The sequence below is a fragment of the Bos javanicus genome, chromosome 27, assembly GCF_032452875.1.
Source record: "Bos javanicus breed banteng chromosome 27, ARS-OSU_banteng_1.0, whole genome shotgun sequence".
Classification (NCBI taxonomy): domain Eukaryota; kingdom Metazoa; phylum Chordata; class Mammalia; order Artiodactyla; family Bovidae; genus Bos; species Bos javanicus.
In genome coordinates this window covers 40,032,360-40,054,296 of record NC_083894.1, presented here as the reverse complement: position 1 = coordinate 40,054,296, position 21,937 = coordinate 40,032,360, and the positions used below count along the sequence as shown (strand labels likewise).

Sequence of the window (21,937 nt, the reverse complement as noted above, 5' to 3'; positions counted from 1 at the left end):
CTCTGAAATTAGATTATTAACAATAAAGTTGTAACTGAATTATTAAACTTTCATGTTAAGGAAAAAATCTTAAAATCATGCTAACCTACTAATGAAATCACAGGGGATAAATATAACGTAATATCTTATAAAAGGCATACTGGTGAAAATAGCATAAACGTAAAAAACTCTATTTTGAACTTAAAACTTTATTATTTTCACATCCCCCTCAGTCCTCCAAAAAGAAAAAAATCACCACAGTGATTAGCTGAACACCTGGTACATATTCTATACTACCAGCAGTTCCCAATTTACAAATGACGTTATAAATAATGGAAAAGCCTAAATGTTCGTTATGAAAGAATACATTTAATCCATAACGTAACTGGAATAGTACTAACAATAGTGCACTTGGCCTTGAGTACCAAAGCAAAAGGAAAAAATACCCAGTGATTATTCTAGCAGCTGAAACAGCATCCACAGCACCAGAGAGGGAGAAAAATGGTCTCCAAGAGCTCCCATCAGAAAGTACTTTGGAGAAAAAGACTCTGAACAACAGAGGAAACTAAGAGGACAGCATTCTGGCTAAAAGAGGTAAGAATAACAGGGTCTCGAGCAATAGGAAACTAACTGTATGAATTATTCATTTGAGACATGTTCGTAAACTGGGACTATCCGAATAAAACAGCTTAGCATAAAAAAATTAAACTTGAAATATACTTACGGATCAATAGAAACTTTAATACAGGTCATGTTCTTATCCCTCTGTTTATTATCAGCTGCATTAACTACAAAAATAAATATTTTGGTGAGTAATCTATAAAAAGTTATAACAGACATACGTGACAAACAAACATATGGTTGCAAGTGCATCACTACTTAATATAAATATTTACATATGCTAATAGTTAAAGAAAATAACTACTGGTAACTTCGATTACAAAACCTTATTTTCCAAATAATATTCTTAAATTTTTTTATGTCACACTAAATTACTATTATGTCTTCTACAAAACAAGGTGTGGGGTAGGTAGGGAAATGATTTTGTGATATATAAAAACAAACATCTGCAGTTTACAATCCCCTATCCAGGCCTAAAAGTTAAAAATCGGGTTTAATTACATTTTATCTTGGTAACAAATAACTACTTTCTCTTGATTTCCTTCAATAAACTACTGATTTTATAGACAGAATGAGCTGAAACCAGTTGTTTTTGAATTAGAAAGGCACTCTTTAGCATCCACAGAAATCAAAATGCTAAATGCTATGAACTATAACTGATAATATTTGCATACATTAACCATGGCTTCAGTAAAATTTGAACACAAGCTAGCTGTAAAACTCAACTTCAATCACAGAAGGAATATGTTCCTGATAAACACTGTATAACCTAAAAGTAAAACTGGCAGATAGTTGTGAGATGAGCAAAAGTACAAAACTTACAAAACTAAGTAACCAGCTTTACTCTCCTTTCTTTTTCCCATAGACGGAAAGAAGCTTCAAGAGACCCACACAACCCTGGCAGGAAACCCAGCGGCACTGATGCATATGTGTGGCTAAAACATTCCCAAAGCCTGAGTACTCCCCAGGAGTCACTTACACACCAACACTTCATTGTGACTGAATTAACTGTGTGATTTGGAAAGCACAGAGGTATTTGGAACAAGGGTTGTTAAACCTGGTTGCCCAACAGAAATACCTAATGTGTTGTTTAGAAACACAATTTTATATGTCTCACCCAAAACTAACTGAATCTGCAAGGATGAGGCCCTGGAATCTAACTTTAACACGCCCTCCCTGGACACACGCTAACACACAGGACCACACGCTAACCTTGGAGTTACTGACCAAATACAATACACGCATTTTACAGATGAACAAACCAAAACACAAAGACATAATGTCCAGAAATATGAACATATTACAGCAGGTAACATAGATTTTCTGAAGAATATTTATACTCAACATAAAAACCCGAGATATACCTCTAAAATTTATGTTTGGCTTTATATACACAGGAACATTATAAATGATATCAATAGAAACAAATTCATTAAATCTTAAATACTCACCCAAAATTTCATCAAAGATCTTATATAAACCCGGCACAAAGGTAACCTCTCTGCAATTCATTCCTACATCTTCATCATATACCCACATGAGCTGGATTGAGAGAAAAATTCAAAAGAATTTATGGAGTAAAATTTTACAAAACATAAACCCGTATTTGACATTTACACTGTAAATACTTAGGTCTTCAAAGTAGAAAAACATTACTTCAGTCACAAGCAACCTTACTGAATCCATATTCAATTTAAAAGCCTATAAATTAAGAAATTGTTTGTTTTATATTAAGTCTGTCTTCTTACTCATAAAGTCAGCTCTAATGTAAGGCACCAAAAATTGTTAATAACTATTTAAATACGGAACCAGCCAGAAAGTTCATTCAGGTTTTTACCCAAGGTGTTATGAAACCTAAACGAACTTTTTGGCCAACCCAATAAAACAGGAACAAAAAACAAATCATATTTACTTTATACTTTTGCTTCCCGAGTTATATTTTCCAATCAATAAGCAGCACGGAGTAAAACAACATGAATGCAGCATGATGTTAGACTCAAAGGTATCTAGCTATGAATCCCAGCTCTCACTAGTTGAGGGATCTGAGCAAGTCACTTGAAAAAAAAAAGAAATCTATTTAAACTTCAGTATCTTCATTTTTAGAATGGAGAAAACAGTGTTTGCTTTCCAAAACTGCTAGAATCAAATAAGATATTAACTGTAAACCAAGTAAGTATTAAACAATAGTCAATGTGTACATATAAATTCTATAAATTAAAATAAACCACAGCCAGAACTTAAGAATTTTTAAGAAGTTCATACAGCACCATTTTACTATACACTTCCCTACACTCTACACGTCTCAGTTTTTATCTCCTAGTTTTATAATCTCTAGGAGGAAATGGAGACATTTCTACCTCTTAGATCGCTCTCCCTACTTTGTGTTATTACCAGACATGAAGTTATGTATTCATGTATGGTTTATATAATCACAAAAATGTTATTCAGTAGATATAGATATACATCTAATTTCAGTAAAATTTAATAACTACCTGTGTCAATGGCTCCACTGACCCAATGTACGTATCAGGACGAAGCAGAATATGTTCGAGTTGTGTCTTTTTCTGATACACTCTCTCGACGGACAACTTCTTTGAAGAATCATTTTTGTTTGCAATTTCTGACTCTTCCTTTTTTGCAGCATTGTTCTGATCAAAGAGAGTCTAAAATTAACCAAAAAATCAAATTTAAATAACCTACCAAAGGGTAAACTAAAATGTACGGACACATGACATTATTTTGTTGTTAAAGAGAAAACCTATCTTTCAGGCTCATTTTTATTAAGTTATTAAAAAAAAATCAACCCTGAATATTCATTAGAAGGACTGATGGTGATGCTCTAATACTTAGCCATCTGATACAAAGAGTCGACTCACTGGAAAAGATGCTGATGCTGGGAAAGATTGAGGGCCGGAGGAGAAGGGGGTGACAAAGAATGAGATGGTTGGACAGAATCACTGACTCAATGGACATGAGTGTGAGCAAACTCCGGGAGACAGTGAAGGACAGGGAGACCTGGCACGCTGCAGGCCATGGGGTCGCCAAGAGTCACACGTAACTTAGCGACTAAACAACAGAAAGAACACAGGTCTCTTTACTGACAGTTTAGTTCTTTTTGTAATATAGTGTGAAACTGCAGTTTTGACTGAACCCAGACACCAGAACTGCTAGAACAGCCAACAACTATTCAGGCAAGAAATAAATATTTCCCAATTCTATAAGATACCAGATTAATGCTGTCGTCAAAACTTTCCCTGGGAAGAAGGACTTCCCTGGTGGTCCAGTGGTTAAGAATTCACTTGCCAATGCAGGGGACACGGGTTCAATCCCTGGTCCAGGAAGATCCCACATCCCGCAGAGCAACTAATCCCAGCGCCCCAGAAGAGAAGCCAGTGCAGTGCGGAGCCCGCGCAGTACCGCTAGAGAGCAGCGCCGGCCCTCCAATACGCACACCGTGACGACCCAGCACTGCCCAAAGTTAGTTAAGTAATTAATTTTTAAAAACTTTCCAAGGAATGTCCGTTCTTATCAGGTTAGAGGTTGTCAAGGACTGAACCGGACTGACAGCAGGGGTCCCAAAAGCTCCCAGATACAAGCTCCCGCCATGAAGCTACTAAGGACTACAGTAAAGGGGGCAGATATAGTTGGTGTATGCAACTCTCTTTGCCAATTCCATGGAGGCAGAAGTTGTCATTCTAATTCTTACGGCGGATAAGGATTCCAAACAAAAATTTCTGCAGGCTGCCCATTTCCCTGTTTTTTTAATAGCAGCAAGGAAAACATCTTTCTACTTCTGGAACTCCCTAATGCTGACAAATTAGATATCTCACTAAGAGAGAGTTATTATGATGGCCTATCTTCTTTTTTTGAGTCCCAAAGTAACTCAAACAAAACACACTGAGATCTTTTCATAGGTCTTTGAATTTTAGTAGAAATGAAATAGAAGACAATGGGAGATGGAGAGAGTTTGTGCATTTCAACGAGCAAGCAGCAGCACACCACTTCACTGTGAGCCTTGAACACATCCACACCACCATCCTCAAAGTCATTGCTTTTAAAAGCACGGCAAATGGACATTTAAAAATCAAAATACATGACCTCTGAGTAGACTAAACTTTAGCAAGCATTTAACAAACAAAACCTATGGAAATCCAAGCATCAATTATAATCTTTGATTGCCAAAAATTTTACATAAAATTAAAGAGATTTTCTTACATATTCTTTGATTTATATGGTTACCCATTAACACTGCTCAGAGCCAATTAAAAATAGCTTTGGACATAATAAAATAATTATTTCCTAGTCTTCATATTCTGCTTCTGTCAAGTTAGTTGGATGATGAACTAGCGGGCCAGAAAAATGAACTATATTTTTTAAATGTCAGTCTCCAAATTTCTAATGATGTTCCTCGCTTTTTTAGATAATCCATAGAAATTAATTAAATAAAAACATAACTGATTACATTAATGGATCCTCAGAACAGTTAGAATATCATAATTACTAAGATCACATTCTTTAAGTGCTTAAGAACAATAAATGCCATGCATTCAAAGGTGGATAACAGTAACCTCTTACCATTAACTTAGAACTGTTCGCAATTTTGGCATAAAGTTATATGGAACTCATAATAACCATGCAAGTAAGGCTTTCCTATCTCAGGCTACTCTTCCAAAACAAATCCCACCACAAAGAAAACATGTGTAAGATTAGACTCTCACAAAGGCCCACAGTTACCTAATCTGGGCTCTGCATTTGGCCCTGATAACACTGAGATACAGCCCAGAGGATCACCAAGAGTCAGACATGACTGGAGCAACTCCGCATGCACGCACAGCGGCACACAGGTGCGGAGACAGGGGGAGCCTACCTCACTCCTGCTCCCAGGTGGGTGCACAGGTACGGAGACAGGGGGAGCCTACCTCACTCCTGCTCCCAGGTGGGTGCACAGGTACGGAGACAGGGGGAAAGCTACCTCACTCCTGCTCCCAGGTGGGTGCACAAGAATAGCAAATGTTTGGTCTGCACCTACCAGATCCCTATCAATTTCAAAAAGTTGTCATTTTTGCTAGAATAAACTCTCAAAAGTCAGAGACTATGCAAAAAGCAGTCGGCTTTGTCAGATTACTATTTGTATTTTCCGGAGGAATAATACATAAATATTAAAAAATAAGTGTGATGATATACTTAAAGCATTTTATGCCAAAATATTTCTTCCTTAATATCAAATAACAGATGCTGAGGAAAGGAAAAAAGGTATCATTCTATCTAAAGTAGTGAAAAGCATTAAGAAATACATAGTATCTATAGAATATCACAATAAAACAGATGGCTTGTAGATATTTCAAATCAATTCACAATGAAGATTTTAAATAATTTCGTAACTTCATGTAAACCTTTAAACCTGACTATTTCATTGAGTAAACACTTTTAATTGCCTATAAATTTCTCTTACTATAACTTTATATGAAATTGTACATAATTAAGTATTTTTTAAATCAGTAGCTTATTAAAACTATACTGTTTAGGGCTTCCCTGATGGCTCAGTGGCAAAGAATTCGCCTGCCAGTGCAGGAGACATGGGTTTGATCCCTGGTCTGGGAAGCTCCCTCATGCCACGGAATACAACTAAGCCTGCGAGCCACAACTCCTGAGCCCTCACGCCCTAGAGGCTGTGCTCTGCAACCAGAGAAGCTACCACCATGAGAAGCTCGCACACCACAGCTAGAGAGTAGTCCTCGCTCGTAGCAACTAGAGAAAATCCCGCACAGCCATAAAGAAATTGTTTTATAAAACTACAGTGTTTAGAGAATAAAATTACAAAAACATATTAAAAAATGTGAGTCCATTTTCATCAGAAAAAAATCGCACACAATATATACATGCCTAGGGAAAATATAAAATACACCCAACAGAATATCCACAAAAATTACTCGTGAGAAGTAGAAAAGTTTTTCATTTTCTCTCCTGATACACATTTTCTAATCTTCTACAGTGAGCATATATTACAGCCTTTAAAAGCTTATTAATCCATGTATATGGAGACATAGTTAAGCGAGAGCAATGCTGAAGGTGTCTTTTTCTTCTAAAGGCACTGTCTGTCCTACTTACCGCTTCTGCGGCCCCCACTTTCTCACCAGGATCTAGGCAAAAAGGTAAGAGAAGCCAGAACAAGCAAGCCCAGGGGTCCCGGCAGTGGGGTCCCGGCAGGAGTCCACTCTGTGGTCGGACCTATCTGTACCTTCCTACCCTCCACAAACAGCAGCCTGCACTGCTCACTGACTCCAGGCAGTAAACCCAGGAGGCTCTCCCTGAGCCGTCTATCAGCTTTTCTGAGAGAAGCCTGGATTAATGGTCTCTAGCAGCTCCTGTTTATTATTAGAAAGTTGCCCCTTGAATATTGTCCAAGCCACTAAAAATCAAAATCTGAGGGGAAGGGAAGAGAGGGCAACTCTATACCCTTCAATGGGATGACCTGATCCCTTGAACAAACAGATGTAAATACAATATCCTTAGCCTGAGAACAGAGAAATTAAATGAAAAAAGTTCATTGATCACTTTCCCCACGGTAATTATTACTACTATCTCAAGCTCTTAAAAAGAAAGTCACTCTGAGTAGAAATTCAGTTTAAACACTGTTGCTGATAATATTCAGAAAAAAGATCAAGAAATTAGCTTCAACAAAAATAGTCCAGCAAGCTCACATCTACATGTTTATAAAAATTACTCTAAATCCCACACATGAAAAGGAGAATGATACATATTCGATACCTATGCATGCAGAGTCGCTTCGGTCATGTCCGACTCTCTGCAACCCCATGGACTGTAGCCCACCGGGCTCCTCTGTCCATGGAATTCTCCAGGCAAGAATACTGGAGTGGGTTGCCATTTCCTACTCCAGGGGATCTTCCAGACCCAGGGATCAAACCTGTGTTTCTTACATTTCCTGCATTGGCAGGCAGGTTCTTTATCACTGTGCAACCTGGGAAGCCCTTTCAATACCTATAGGCTAAGACAATTAGGCTTATTTTCAACACTGAAAACAAGGGGTCTTCTGATTAAAAAATGATTCAACCTTTTCTTATCCTGTATGCTCCACAGTATTTGTACTATGTAAAGTATTATTTGTTTTATAATATCTTGTACTATAGTAACTGCACTATTTCACATTGAATAAAAATTAACAGTTGCCCTCGAAAATAATCAACTACCAAGAGCATTCTGAATAAACTTTCATTAGGGTTTGATAAAATTGAAATCTTAGGAGTTAAGTTTATCTGTAATTAATTTTATTGTCTTTGTGTGGACAAATCAAACTATAGCAGTAAATAATGGAATCTAAGCACTGAGGGCAATATTTTCACTCCCACATACAGCTAAAGACAATGAAAATGCAAAGTAAACCCATGTTAAAACATTCTCCATATATCTACAATTTTGATTTGTGATTAATCATTTGTGATTTATACATATGATGATGCCATAACTGACTTTTTCTAAAGTTCAAAAGCTGGCTGCCATGTTAGAAATGCACTAATGCATTGAGAATTTTTAAATTACAATGAAAATGTCAATATATAAAAATCTATTTTAAAATATTAATCTATTTTATAGCATTTTGTAATACTGCTGACTTTTAATAAAAGAATATAGATTTAATAATTATCAAAGATACAACCTTTATCAAGACTATTTCTCAAGTACTAGAAAAGAAAAATTTTCAATAAAATAAACTCCTAATTTCAGAAAGTATGTATCAAGGTCATTCTGTAAAAAGAAAGATTCTTCCATTTACAGAGTGGTCACCTGATACACAGCAACTTGGGGCAATCACTCACAGTGTGCTTTTCTGTGGGAGAAAGAACTGCTGCCAAAGAGGGGAAAGGAGATGGTTTGCCAGTTGGTGCGAAAAAGGAACTGAGCCGCTCCTTCACATTAGAGGCAGAGAAATCTCACCATCACAAGCCAACAGGAGACGGACCAGCAAAAGCGTAGCAACAGGCCTCTTGTGTCTTCTACAGACGCCCTCAGCGTCCACATCACAGCTTCACAACAGTGCCTCCTGTCCTCTCCCTCAAGGCTGCCAGGCTGTGATATCCATTTTATCACCCTATAACCACGGAGAGGGCCATGCTATCTACCCACCACTAATACAAACAAAAATCACAATGTGTCTCCAGAAATGCCCTCCCAAACCGAGGGACACGAGAGAAGTCAGAAGATGAGGGATACTTTAATATCATAAGAAATGCTTAAATGTCCACAGTGAAAATAAAAAATACTTTCTCTAAAAAGAATCCAAATCAGAAAGAAGTAAGACTGTCACTAATTGAAGAGGAAATGATATTATGCAGAGAACCCTAAAGACTCCACCATAAAATTATTAGAACTAATGAACAAATCTAGGAGAGCTGCTGGATACAAAATCAAAAATCTACTGTGTTTCTGTAAACAGTGAACTGTCAGAAATTGAGAAAACAATCCCACTTATAATGGCAACAACAAAAATTAAAATACCAGGAATATATATATTATATATAATATATAATAATATATACAATATATAACATATAATAATATAGTGTGTGTGTGTGTATGTATGTATATATATATATATATATACACACACATCATATATACTTTGTGCAGCATGCAGGATCTTAGTTTCCCAACCAGGGATCGAACCCACACCCCGTGCAGTGGGAGTGTGGAGTCTTAACCACTAGATGGCCAGGTAAGTCCCTACCTAGGAATAAATTTAAACAAGGAGGTAAAAGACCTCAATATTGAAAACTATAAGACACTGATTAAAGAAATTAAAGACAAAAATAAATGGAAAGAAATTCTATGTTCATGGAATAGAAGAATTAATATTGCTAAAATGTCCAATTTCCCAAGGCAATCTTGCAGATTCAATGTAACTCGTATTAACATTCCAACACTTTTCACAGAAATAGAACAGACAATCTTAAAATGTATATGGAACCAAATAACTAAACCGCCCAAGGAATCTTGAAAAGGGACAAAGCTGGAGCATCACACTCCCAAATTGAAAACTTTATTATAGGGACTTCCTGGGGGCTTCCCCAGTGGCTCCCTTGATAAAGAATCTGCCTGCAGTGTAGGAGACCCAGGTTTGATTCCTGGGTCGGTAAGATCCCCTGGAGAAGGAAATGGCAACCCACTCCAGTGTTCTTGCCTGGAGAATCCCATGGACAGAGGAGCCGGCGGGGGGCTACAGTCCATGGGGCCGCAAAGAGTTGGACTTGACTGAATGCAAAAATAGGAAGTCAAGAAACACCTGGAGTAACAGGCAAATTTGGCCTTGGAATACAGAATGAAGCAGGGCAAAGACTAATAGAGTTTTGCCAAGAAAATGCACTGGTCATAGCAAACACCCTCTCCCAACAACACAAGAGAAGACTCTACACATGGACATCACCAGATGGTCAACACCGAAATCAGATTGATTATATTCTTTGTAGCCAAAGATGGAGAAGCTCTACACAGTCAACCAAAACAAGACCAGGACCTGACTGTGGCTCAGATCATGAACTCCTTATTACCAAATTCAGACTTAAATTGAAGAAAGTGGGGAAAACCACTAGACCATTCAGGTATGACCTAAATCAAATCCCTTATGATTATACAGTGGAAGTGAGAAATAGATTTAAGGGCCTAGATCTGATAGATAGAGTGCCTGATGAACTATGGAATGAGGTTTGTTACATTGTACAGGGATCAAGACCATCCCCATGGAAAAGAAATGCAAAAAAGCAAAATGGCTGTCTGGGGAGGCCTTACAAATAGCTGTGAAAAGAAGAGAAGCGAAAAGCAAAGGGGAAAAGGAAAGATATAAGCATCTGAATGCAGAGTTCCAAAGAATAGCAAGAAGAGATAAGAAAGCCTTCCTCAGCAATCAATGCAAAGAAATACAGGAAAACAACAGAATGGGAAAGACTAGAGATCTCTTCAAGAAAATTAGAGATACCAAGGGAACATTTCATGCAATGATGAGCTTGATAAAGGACAGAAATGATATGGACCTAACAGAAGCAGAAGATATCAAGAAGAGGTGGCAAGAATACACAGAAGAACTGTACAAAAAAGATCTTCACATCCCAGATAATCACGATGGTGTGATCACTGACCTAGAGCCAGATATCCTGTAATGTGAAGTCAAGTGGGCCTTAGAAAGCATCACTACGAACAAAGCTAGTGGAAGTGATGGAATTCCAGTTGAGCTCTTTCAAATCCTGAAAGATGATGCTGTGAAAGTGCTGCACTCAATATGCCAGCAAATTTGGAAAACAGCAGTGGCCACAGGACTGGAAAAGGTCAGCTTTCATTCCGATTCCAAAGAAAGGCAATCCCAAAGAATGCTTAAACTACCTCACAATTGCACTCATCTCACACGCTAGTAATGCTCAAAATTCTCCAAGCCAGGCTTCAGCAATATGTGAACCGTGAACTTCCTGATGGTCAAGCTGGTTTTAGAAAAGGCAGAGGAACCAGAGATCAAATTGCCAACATCCACTGGATCATGGAAAAAGCAAGAGAGTTCCAGAAAAACATCTATTTCTGCTTTAATGACTATGCCAAAGCCTTTGACTGTGTGGATCACAATAAACTGTGGGAAATTCTGAAAGAGATGGGAATACCAGACCACCTGACCTGCCTCTTGAGAAATCTGTATGCAGGTCAGGAAGCAACAGTTAGAATTGGACATGGAACAACAGACTGGTTCCAAATAGGAAAAGGAGTACGTCAAGGCTGTATATTGTCACCCTGCTTATTTAATTTCTATGCAGAGTACATCATGAGAAACGCTGGACTGGAAGAAACACAAGCTGGAATCAAGATTGCTGGGAGAAATATCAATAACCTGAGATATGCAGATGACACCACCCTTATGGCAGAAAGTGAAAGGAACTAAAAAGCCTCTTGATGAAAGTGAAAGAGAGTGAAAAAGTTGGCTTAAAGCTCAACATTCAGAAAACGAAGATCATGGCATCTGGTCCCATCACTTTATGGGAAATAGATGGGGAAACAGTGGAAACAGTGTCAGACTTTATTTTTCTGGGCTCCAAAATCACTGCAGATGGTGACTGCAGCCATGAAATTAAAAGACGTTTACTCCTTGGAAGAAAAGTTATGACCAACCTAGATAGCATATTCAAAAGCAGAGACATTACTTTGCCAACAAAGGTCCATCTAGTCAAGGCTATGGTTTTTCCTGTGGTCATGTATGGATGTGAGAGTTGGACTGTGAAGAAGGCTGAGCGCCGAAGAATTGATGCTTTTGAACTGTGGTGTTGGAGAAGACTCTTGAGAGTCCCTTGGACTGCAAGGAGATCCAACCAGTCCATTCTGAAGGAGATCAGCCCTGGGATTTCTTTGGAAGGAATGATGCTAAAGCTGAAATTCCAGTACTTTGGCCCCCTCATGCGAAGAGTTGACTCACTGGAAAAGACTCTGATGCTGGGAGGGATTGGGGGCAGGAAGAGAAGGGGACGACAGAGAATGAGATGGCTGGATGGCATCACTAACTCGATGGACGTGAGTCTGAGTGAACTCCAGGAGTTGGTGATGGACAGGGAGGCCTGGCGTGCTGCGATTCATGGGGTCGCAAAGAGTTGGACACGACTGAGCGACTGAACTGAACTGAACTGAACTGAGTGACTAACTTTCACTTCTCCCTGGCAGCCCAGTGGTTATGACTCTGCACTCCCACATACCCCATGGCGCAGGCAAAAAAAGAAACAAAAACTAACTGTATTACTATTTACAAAGTAATATAGTAATAAAAACAATGTGGTAATAGCATTAAAAAAAAAAAAGACAAATCAGTGGAACAGAACAGACCCCAGAAATAAACCCATGCCTATATGGGCAATTACTTTATGACAAAGTTGGCAAGAATATACACTGGTAAAAGGACAGTCTCTTCAATAAGTGGTGTTGAGGGACTTCCCTGGTGGCTCAGTGGTAACGAATCTGCCTGCCAGTGCAGGAGACAAGGGTTTGATCCCTGATCTGGGAAGATCCCACATGCCACAGAACAAGTAAGCCCGGGAGCCACAACTACTGAGCCTGCGCGCTGGAGCCCGGGAGCCACAACTGCTGAAGCCCAAGGCGCCCCAGAGCCCATGCTCCACAAGACAGGCCACCACAAGGAGAAGCCACACAGCAACGAGAGGTGGCCCTGCTCCCAGCAACGAGGACCCAGCGCAGCCAAAAATAAAATTGCAAATAAGTGGTGTTGAGAAAAAAAGGACAGCCACATGCAAAACTATGAAACTGGACCCCTATCTTACACCATACAAAAAAAACACAAGATGATTAAAGACTTCAATGTAAGACCTGAAACCATAAAAGTCCTAGAAGAAAACCAGAAGTACACGCTGTGACATCAGTCTTGGCGATGGTTTTTTTTACTTGACCCCCAAAGCAAAAATAAACATGTAAGACTACAACAAACTAAAAAGCTCTGCACAGCAAAGGAAAACCATCGAACTTAAAAGGGAAACTACCGAATGGGAGAAAATATCTGTAAACCATATACCTGATAGAAAGTCAATATTCAAAATAGATAAAGAATTCATACAACTCAAGAGCAAAACCTAGATTCATTAAAAACTGGGCAGCAGATATAAATAGACATTTTTCCAAAGACGACACATGGCCAACAGGTATATGAAAGGTGCTCAGCGTCACTAATCTCAGGGAAACGCAAATCAAAACCACAGTGAGATGCCACTCCACACCTGTTAGAATGCTTATTATTGAAATAACAAGTGCTGGCAGAATGTGGAGAAAAGGAACCCTTGTGTACATTGGTGTACATTCTGTACACTGGTGTAGTCACTATCTAAAATAGTACGAAAGTCCCTGAGAAAATTTAAAATAGAATTACCATATGATCCAGCAACTCCACTCCCAGGGATTTCACGAGGAAACTGAAAACACTACTCTGAAAAGATATACGCACCCCCCAGGTTCACTGCAGCATCGTTTACAGAAGCTAAAACAAGGAAGCAACATAAATGTCCATCAGTCAAAGAATGGATAAAGAAAATGTGGTGTTTATATACAATAGAATATTATTCAGTCATAAAAAAGAATGAAATCTTGCCATTTGGAACAACATGGGTAGATTTAAAGTGGATTCGCATTTAGTGAAATAAGTCAGAGAGAGAAAGACAAAAATACTGTACAATCTTACTTATATTTGGAATCTAAAGCAAAACAAAAAACCAATGTGTATCTATTTATTCATAGATACAGAGAACAAATTAGTGGTTGCCAGAGTTGGGGGGGGGGGGGGGCGGGAATAGGTGAAGGTGGTCAAAAAGTTCAAACTTCCAGTTATAAAATAACGAAGTCCTGGGATGTAATGTACAGAAAGGCAACTATAGTTATCAGCGCCATGTTGTATAGTTAATAATACTGTGTTAAGAGTAGGTTTTAAAATTTTCATCACAAGGAAAAAAATATGTAACTAGGTATGGTGATATTAACTAGACTCATTGTGGTGATCATTTTGCAATACAAAAATTTTCTGACTCAAAAATGAAAATACTAATCACTGGATTTTTTTTTTAATATAAAGAAGGGGAATACAAGTGTGTTGGGTATGTGTGTGCACGCGCACACATGGACACTCATCTAAGAGTTTACTGTGTGCAAAGTATTGCAGGAATTAAATGAATACTCTCAAGCCTCATAAAAGTTCCAGGAAGTAGACACTACTACTAATGATTTCCTTTTTACAGCAAGGAAACTGAGGTTTGAAGAATTTAAGCTAACAAAGTTAGTATGGAAAAAGCTGAGTTATGAAACCAGGTGGTATGATTTTGTAGCCCATATTCTTAAAAGGCATCATCTTACAATGTTATTCAAAATACATATACCTTGAAGAGGAAGTATACTCCCTAGTCTTTCATGTGAAAGTAAAAGAAAGGTTATTAGAAAGAAGTATACACGTATTCCTCAGGAGGCTTTTCTCTTTTTACCTTGTGATATCACCATATCAAAGACAAATTGCTTTGGTTGTAACTTTTTAAGCAGGGTAATGTGTAAAGGATGGTTAAGAACATAGTGAAAGTGAAGTGAAAGTCGCTGTCATGTCCGACTCTTCGCAACCCCATGGATTGTATGCTGCTGCTAAGTCGCTTCAGTCGTGTCCGACTCTGTGTGACCCCAGAAACAGCAGCCCACCAGGCTCCCCCGTCCCTGGGATTCTCCAGGCAAGAACACTAGAGTGGGTTGCCATTTCCTTCTTCAATGCATGAAAGTGAAAAGTGAAAGTGAAGTCACTCAGTCATGTCTGACTCTTCGCAACTCCATGGACTGCAGCCTACCAGGCTCCTCCATCCATGGGATTTTCCAGGCAAGAGTACTGGAGTGGGGTTCCATTGCCTTCTCCGTCCATGGAATTCTCCAGGCCAGAATACTGGAGTGGGTAGCCTTTCCCTTCTCCAGGGGATCTTCCCAACCCAGGGATCAAACCCAGGTCTCCCGCATGGTGGGCGGATTCTTTATCAGCTGAGCCACCAGGGAGGCCCAAGAATCCTGGAGTGGGTAGCCTATCTCTTCTCCAGCAGATATTCCCGACCCAGGAATTGAACCAGGGCCTCCTGCATTGCAGGCAGATTCTTTACCAACTGAGCTGAAGCCCATAGGGCTGGTTTAAATCCCACTTTTGCCTTAGCCATGTAATGCACATTTTGTTACCTAATCTGTAAGCTCCTGTTTCCATCTCTGGAAATGGCTATGATTTTACTGATCTCCCCTCTTCTTTAAAACTGGGTCCTATTTACATTAAGATTTTTTTAAATACAGAATAGGGTTTTTGTTTTTTTTTTTTAACATACTTAGTAAAATGCAACTGTTGCTACCAGTATTTAATGTATCTGAAACTACTGGTAAACACACTTGTATTCAGAAAAGTTAAAACAGTCTATAAAAACTGTTTCTAAATACTGCAATTAGTTACTTGAGAATGTATCTAAAGAACATTGCAACCTCATCACTTTTCCTAAGGGCAGAAGACTTCAGAAGTTAGTATGTCAACTATCTAATTGGTTAACAATAACTCAGTTTGGACTAAGTATCCAGATTTTTGCTAAAAACTATAAAGGATACATAGTCTCTGACTTTAAGAGCTTATAATCTAATTGTTAAAACAAAGGTATCACACGGTGAAAGTTACATTAAAAAGAACAACATTTATGTTTTATGATCCATAAGGGTAACAAAACTTTGGTGAGACTTTGAGCTAGCCTTAAAGTGTTATTTAGCCTGGTAAAAAGAAGAGCAAGAGGCAGTCCTGTTGGAAGACAAGAACACAAAATGACAAAAACAAGCGTGATGCCCAGGGGACAAGTGAAGAGGGAAATCTAACTATGAGGACAATATGGAATAAATGTGAACTGGAACACAGTTTATAAAAAACTGACTTGAAGGTCTGGTTGAGGAGTTTAGACACAAAAATAAGCCACTAAAGCAAAATTTTTAATACAAATATTTAAATAGTATTTATATACACAGTCCTGTTTCCTAGAAACTAGAAATATTCATGGTCAAAAAAGTTCTCTATTTCATTCACTTTTACTTTTAAAAAACTCCATGGTTAACAGTAATTTTATACGTAAGAAACTTGCGTTTTAGAAATACTGAAATATTTACAAATAAAGTGGATTTGCTTTGCTGCAAATAATAAGAAAGAGAAAGGTGAGTGACCTTGAGCTGATGACCACTGAAGCTTGATGATAGAGTCTCTGCATCATTCTGGCCATCATAATTGTATAGGCCTAATATTTTCCATTATAATGTTCTTTTTTAACCTACCAAATTAGAGTAGTACTTGGAAAAGATGAATATTCATAAAGAGATTAACTGTATTCTAATATTTCCATACATTTATTTTTTGCAACAATTTAAACATGATAAAAGACTGACTGAATGAAATAGATTATTAGTCTACAAATCAAACTTTACAAACTAAAAATTAATTCAAGAAATTCTGTTTGCTTCGGAGAAGCCTTCACAGCTGTTGTCAATTTTTACTCAAAATAGTTCTACTATAGTACTTATATTTGTCACTTATTAAAAAAAAATCTTGTTAAGATACTGCAAATCAAACATAAACGCAATGCACTGTTAAAAGAAGTTAACAGTGTTAAACCACTGTGCTTTGTGGTTTCAGATACTGAACGTAAACTTCGGCGAAGTGACCATGTTAACACCACCTGGTAGCACACATCCCAGCACTCGGCATTACCACCCCCAGCTCCCTAAGAAGAACAACAGTATCACGGACTAACGCCATTTTTATTTCTTCCCATTACCCACAAAGAGGTAGCAACATAACATGTTTCAATAAAGCAAGCACAATTAACTGTCTTCAGAAATAGACGACCTCTGCAACAAATCCCTGAACTCCCGCAAAGGAATAAAATGCTTTCACTCTGGCTCAAAGATATTGTGTGAAAGCAACTTTACATCTCTTAATGTGTGCTTCTTGAGCTTCACTGACAAAGGCAAACCTTTATTAAGCTCCGCAATGTACTACATATATTGTCTCATTTAATTATCAATGCAACCTTATTTCACAGATGAAGAAATAGGTTTAGAAACATTAGACCCCTTTCTGCAAAGTCCCAGTGACTGTTAGAGACGGGATCCAAATCTCCATGTTCAATCTGACAAAGTCCATGCTCACAACCACTTCCCTATATTGCCCCTGATAAAATTTAACTATGGCCTATGGTCAATGATGTGTATTATGGACATAAAGATGCCCACATAACCCAACTTAAATTTAAACCAAGCATCAAGTTTTAAAGTGAACTTATTGAGTGATTACCTTTTTAATAAAGTTCTAATTCAACAGGAGGATATAATTTACAAATAAAAGAGTGATTTTTACTTTAATTTTACTCTATTTCCCTTAATAGTTTTTATAGTGAGAAAATATTTAATCAGTAAGTCAATTTTAGTTTCAAATGAATTTTTCTGATTTTGAATGATATCCTCTAAGTTTCATCAAACTTTTTATACGAATGAAAATTTTCCATTGAGCGTGAAAGAAAAAGTGGTCATTTAATAATCTACAAAACTAACTAACAGTAAACAAAATACTGCTTTTAACTGTTAAAGCTAACCAATTCAATCTTGGAACAAAATATTTACCATTACAGAGAATCAGCAGTTCTCAGAGGAAACACTGATCGGGCCTCAACAGTTCCAAACAGTGAATGAGAACCATCTGGCCAACACAGAAGTGTTGTTATTTTCAGAAGTTGTTTGATTTTAGCGACAAGGGTAAAAGGCCCCCAACTTCCATGTTCACAGGGATGGCTAACTTACTTGATTATCAACACCTCGTCTTTCCTGGCTCTAGTCTATTCAGGCATACTATACATTACTGAAGTAAAACATGCAAAATTCGGTGAGATCCAGCAATGACAGTCTCCACGTTGGCATGCAAACATAGTTTCCTGTTACCTGTAACATCCTTTTTACAAGGAATGCTTGTCAGTATAGCAAAACTGCTATTCACCACACCTAACCCTCAAACAAACAAAAAAAAACAACGGAGAACTTTCTAAAAAAAAAAAAAAAAAAACGCCAATACAAAAGTTTCCTTAGGTGTTTTGGAAAAGGGAAGGTCCATCGAAAAAGTCCCCGGGAAAACGTAACGCTTTTTATTTTTCTCCTGGATACACAGCCAGTTGGCTGAGCTGGGCTGTGTGTGTATAGGAAGTGACCCTGGTCTGAACTCGGTGCTGAGCAAGTGAAATGCGGGTGAATTATCGATCCGCCGTGGGAATCGGATCCCTCTAAGGTCTTCCCTCCTCTACTACTTGGCCAGCAGGAACTGAGCGCCGCCGCAAGCCTTCAACTCCAGGTCGAACCACTCGGGTCACCTCTCCAACACTCCCCGCGCAGCCCCCACCCCGTCTGGCCTGCGATGCTGACACAGGTAAGCGCTTCTTTTCATAATCCCGCTGTGACACATGGACGCCCTACAGTGTAACATTCACTGCGGCGGACGGCATCCCGAACGCGCTTTCCACCCGGCGAGCCTCTCGGGACCGAAAGGTACTGGCCCGAGCCGAGTGCCCCGGCCAAACCCCTTCTCCTCCAAGAGGAGGGCGTCAGACACGGTTCAGCATTTACAATACAGACACGCGCGCGCGCACACACTCGCGGCCGGGAGCCTCTCCGGAGGCTCTCAGGACACATCTCAGGACACGGACACACACGCACCACTGCCGCCCCTCGCCCCCAGGCCTCCAGCACCGGGGAGGAGCAGAGACGGGGCTCCGGGCGCTGCTGACGGACGGCTCGTCGCCCCAAGTTTCAGGTGCGCGTTGCGCGCTCGAACCTCCGCCGAGGCAGAGAAGAAAGAAAGGGGCGGGGGGGAGGGTTCGGCTGGCAGCCGCCCCGACGGGGCGTGCGTCCGGGGGGCCGGGTTTCCCTGTCCTCCCGCCCTCCTCCGGCCCGGAGGGCACCCTCCTCCCCGCCGCCCCCGGCGCCGCGGGCGGGGAACAATGCCGCGACCCGGACCCCCGCCCGCCCCGCCGCCCCACTCACCACCCAGGTCAGCGCCCCGTGGCCGCCAGCTCCCGCGCCGCCGCCGCCGCCGCCCGCCTTGGCCATGGCGCGCCTCCTCCGCTCCGGGCCCGAGGCCGCCGCTCCGCCGCCCGCCGGCCGCCCGGCCCCCCGCTCCGCTCCGCACCGACCGCGCGCCCGCCGCGCTCCTAGCGGCGCCGCCCCCCGCGCCCCATCGCCAAGCCCGGGGCGGACGCCCGGCCGAGCCCGCTGAGGAGGCCGCGCCGCCCGCCGCCCTCAAACTCGAGGCGCGCGGCCGCGGCGCCCGGGCCTAGCGCGGCCCTGAGGCGGCGGCGCCGGAGCAGGAAGCGCCGAGGCCGGCGGTGGGCGGCGGCGCGGCCTCCTCCCCGCTGGGCCGAGGCCCCGAGTGCGGGCGGCGAGCGCGGCCGGCAGTCGGGCGTCCGGACGCGGCGGCGGCGCCCTGTCTCTCCTCGGGCTCCGCGGAGGCCGCCCCTCGGGGAGCTGGAGCGAGGTCGCCGCTGAAGCCGAAGCTGCGTGTGTCGGCCGCGTAGCAGCCCGACTTCCTTACAGCCCCTCGCCGAGACGGACAATAAGTGGAGCCGCCGCGGCCGCGGTCGCCTCCCTCCTGTCCGGCATAACACCGCACTCACACTCGCACCCAGGGAGGGCTGGGGAAGGCCGGCGGGGAGAGGGCGGGCGAGCGGCCTGCCCCGCTGTCACTCACGCCGCGGCGCCCAATCGGGGCCCTGTCGCCAAGCCTCTCGGCCTATCCCAAAATTCCAAGCCCCCCCGGAGGGGCGGGACCCGAGGGGGGGAAACGTCATTGCGGGTAGCAACCGAAGGGAAGACTTGGGGTTTTTGTTGTGTGTGTGTATGTGTGTGTGTGTGTGTGTGTGTGTGTGTGTGTGTGTTTGTGTGTGGTGTGGTGTCTCTGAGGGGTTTTTCCGTTTGAAGGCTGCGCAGGGGCTGCTGTCAGGGGTCACCTGAGGGCGGCGAAGGATAAGGGTCGACTTGGCCTCGGCTCGGCTTTGAATCCGCCAAGCTAGCTGTTTGCTCTAGACCGGCGGGCGAAGCGGGGTGCTCCTCGGCCCGGGACCGCGGGTGGGGGCCGGAAGAAGCCGGGGGCGTCCCGGAGGGAAAGTATTTTTTAAAGAGCGCTTGTGACCGCTGGCAGGACGTTGCAGAGCGCTGGTGCGAGGAGGGGCCCCGAGGCCCCGGGGGAGCGCAGCGGTGAGAGGAGCCTCTGCTCAGACCTGCCCCTCCTCCATCTCCTCTCTCTCCCCCACGCCCCCCGAAAAGGGACCCGGTCCGTCTGGAGGAAAAAACCCGCTCTGAAGGAACTTAGATGATAAAGGGGCGCGCCGAGAACGTTCCAGGGAAAGGAGACCCGGCGGCGTGAGGGTTCGCCTCGTCGGTGACCTTCCCTCTCCTGCAAACAATGAGAGCATGTCTCTGTCACTTCTGAGCCTCTTCGGTCCACAGCCGTGCCGCCTCCTGTCTTTAAGAGGGAGCACGTTTAACCTTTCAATGTCCCAGCACACGACTGAGGAACCGTGTCACTGACCTTAAAGCTTTCTAAGAAAATCACCCACACATGGCTTGCACCTCAGCCTGGCCGACGAAGATGGCTTGACTTCGGGTCCTGCTCTTGGGGAGAAATCCATGCCAGGCTGTGCCACGGGCTCAAGATAAAACCCGGGCCTTGGTTTCAAGTCGTTTATAACCTGACTCGAAAGACAGGCCAAAAGGGAGCTAACTATCATCCAACATGAGTACTTGAGGGCACGACGTGCCACCAAATAGCTGGGACAAGAGAGCTTTTTGAGAAGGTGAAAACCGTATTGCTGCGTGGCGAAACGGTGTGTTTGTGAACTTCCAACTGTGTGTTTCCCCTCGAGGGGAAACAAAAATGTCTCGGGTCACAGCTTTCAACGGACTTCAGAATCTAAAGAGGTGGAGAACTCTGAAAGGTGGAAATAATTTAAACATAGTTGTTCTTAATTAGCTCTCTAGCGACCATGTAATTTTGGCATATCTGGGACTTTAGTCCAGAACAGTGAAGCCTTTCTTTACCTTGAACTTGAGGTGCCAGCTTGTAAATCAGACCAGGGTCTAGTCTGGGCTGAACCTGATCAGCTAAGTATCCCTGCCTTGTTATTTTACCTTCAAGGACCTCTCTGCTTGCACCTCCTTAAATTGAGGATTTTTGCTCTTGTATTTACTGGGTTTTTACTTCTTCAAAGTACACATATATTCTACAGGTTTGAAAAGGGGTAAATAATTAAGGGCTCTGAGGTTTTTAAATAAAGATATATGCATTAAATAGAAGCCAAGCTATAAAATTTATACCCATGTCTTTTTCTTAAATGTCAGTTTTCATAGCTCTTCGATCTCAAATTTTCAAATGAATAAAATCATATATTCAAAAGCCAAATGGGTTAATGGAAATTCATGTTCACCTTTTCACTTGCTTCATATGTGAGGTACTGAGGTCTTTAGCCTTCTAAGCATGAAGACCCTCTAGTAAATGTAGCAAGATTATTCTCTTGAAAATACTGACTTACCTTTAAAAATGACAAATAAAGGAGCTGTTGAATAGAAATGCAAATCAACAGTTTAAAGCAGATCTTCACAATAAATGGGAAAAAGTACCTAGATCACAAGCTTCTCATCTCCTGAAGACACAATGACCCGTTTAAACTCAAGCAGCCAACAACATGTATTTATGATAAAAGTGATTGTACTGAACTTCAGTGCA

The 21,937-nt window shown here is 41.6% G+C and overlaps 1 protein-coding gene across 5 annotated transcripts in view; it reads right to left on the bottom strand.

Moving 5' to 3' along the window:
* Positions 1-19,453, bottom strand: part of TOP2B (DNA topoisomerase II beta) — a 62,794-nt gene extending 43,341 nt beyond the window's left edge. The window contains exons 1-4 of one of the 5 annotated variants that reach the window (XM_061404690.1): positions 19,201-19,453; positions 3,093-3,263; positions 2,052-2,142; positions 704-767 (exon numbers count right to left, since the gene is read on the bottom strand). In XM_061404690.1, coding sequence (XP_061260674.1) covers positions 704-767; positions 2,052-2,142; positions 3,093-3,263; positions 19,201-19,266 — 392 coding nt within the window. In that variant the 5' untranslated portion in view covers positions 19,267-19,453. Of the gene's footprint in view, positions 1-703; positions 768-2,051; positions 2,143-3,092; positions 3,264-13,513; positions 13,532-19,200 lie in introns of those variants that run through there. The other 4 variants (XM_061404687.1, XM_061404685.1, XM_061404688.1 and 1 more) reach the window with 4 other exon arrangements.
* Positions 19,454-21,937: the final 2,484 nt, after the last annotated feature.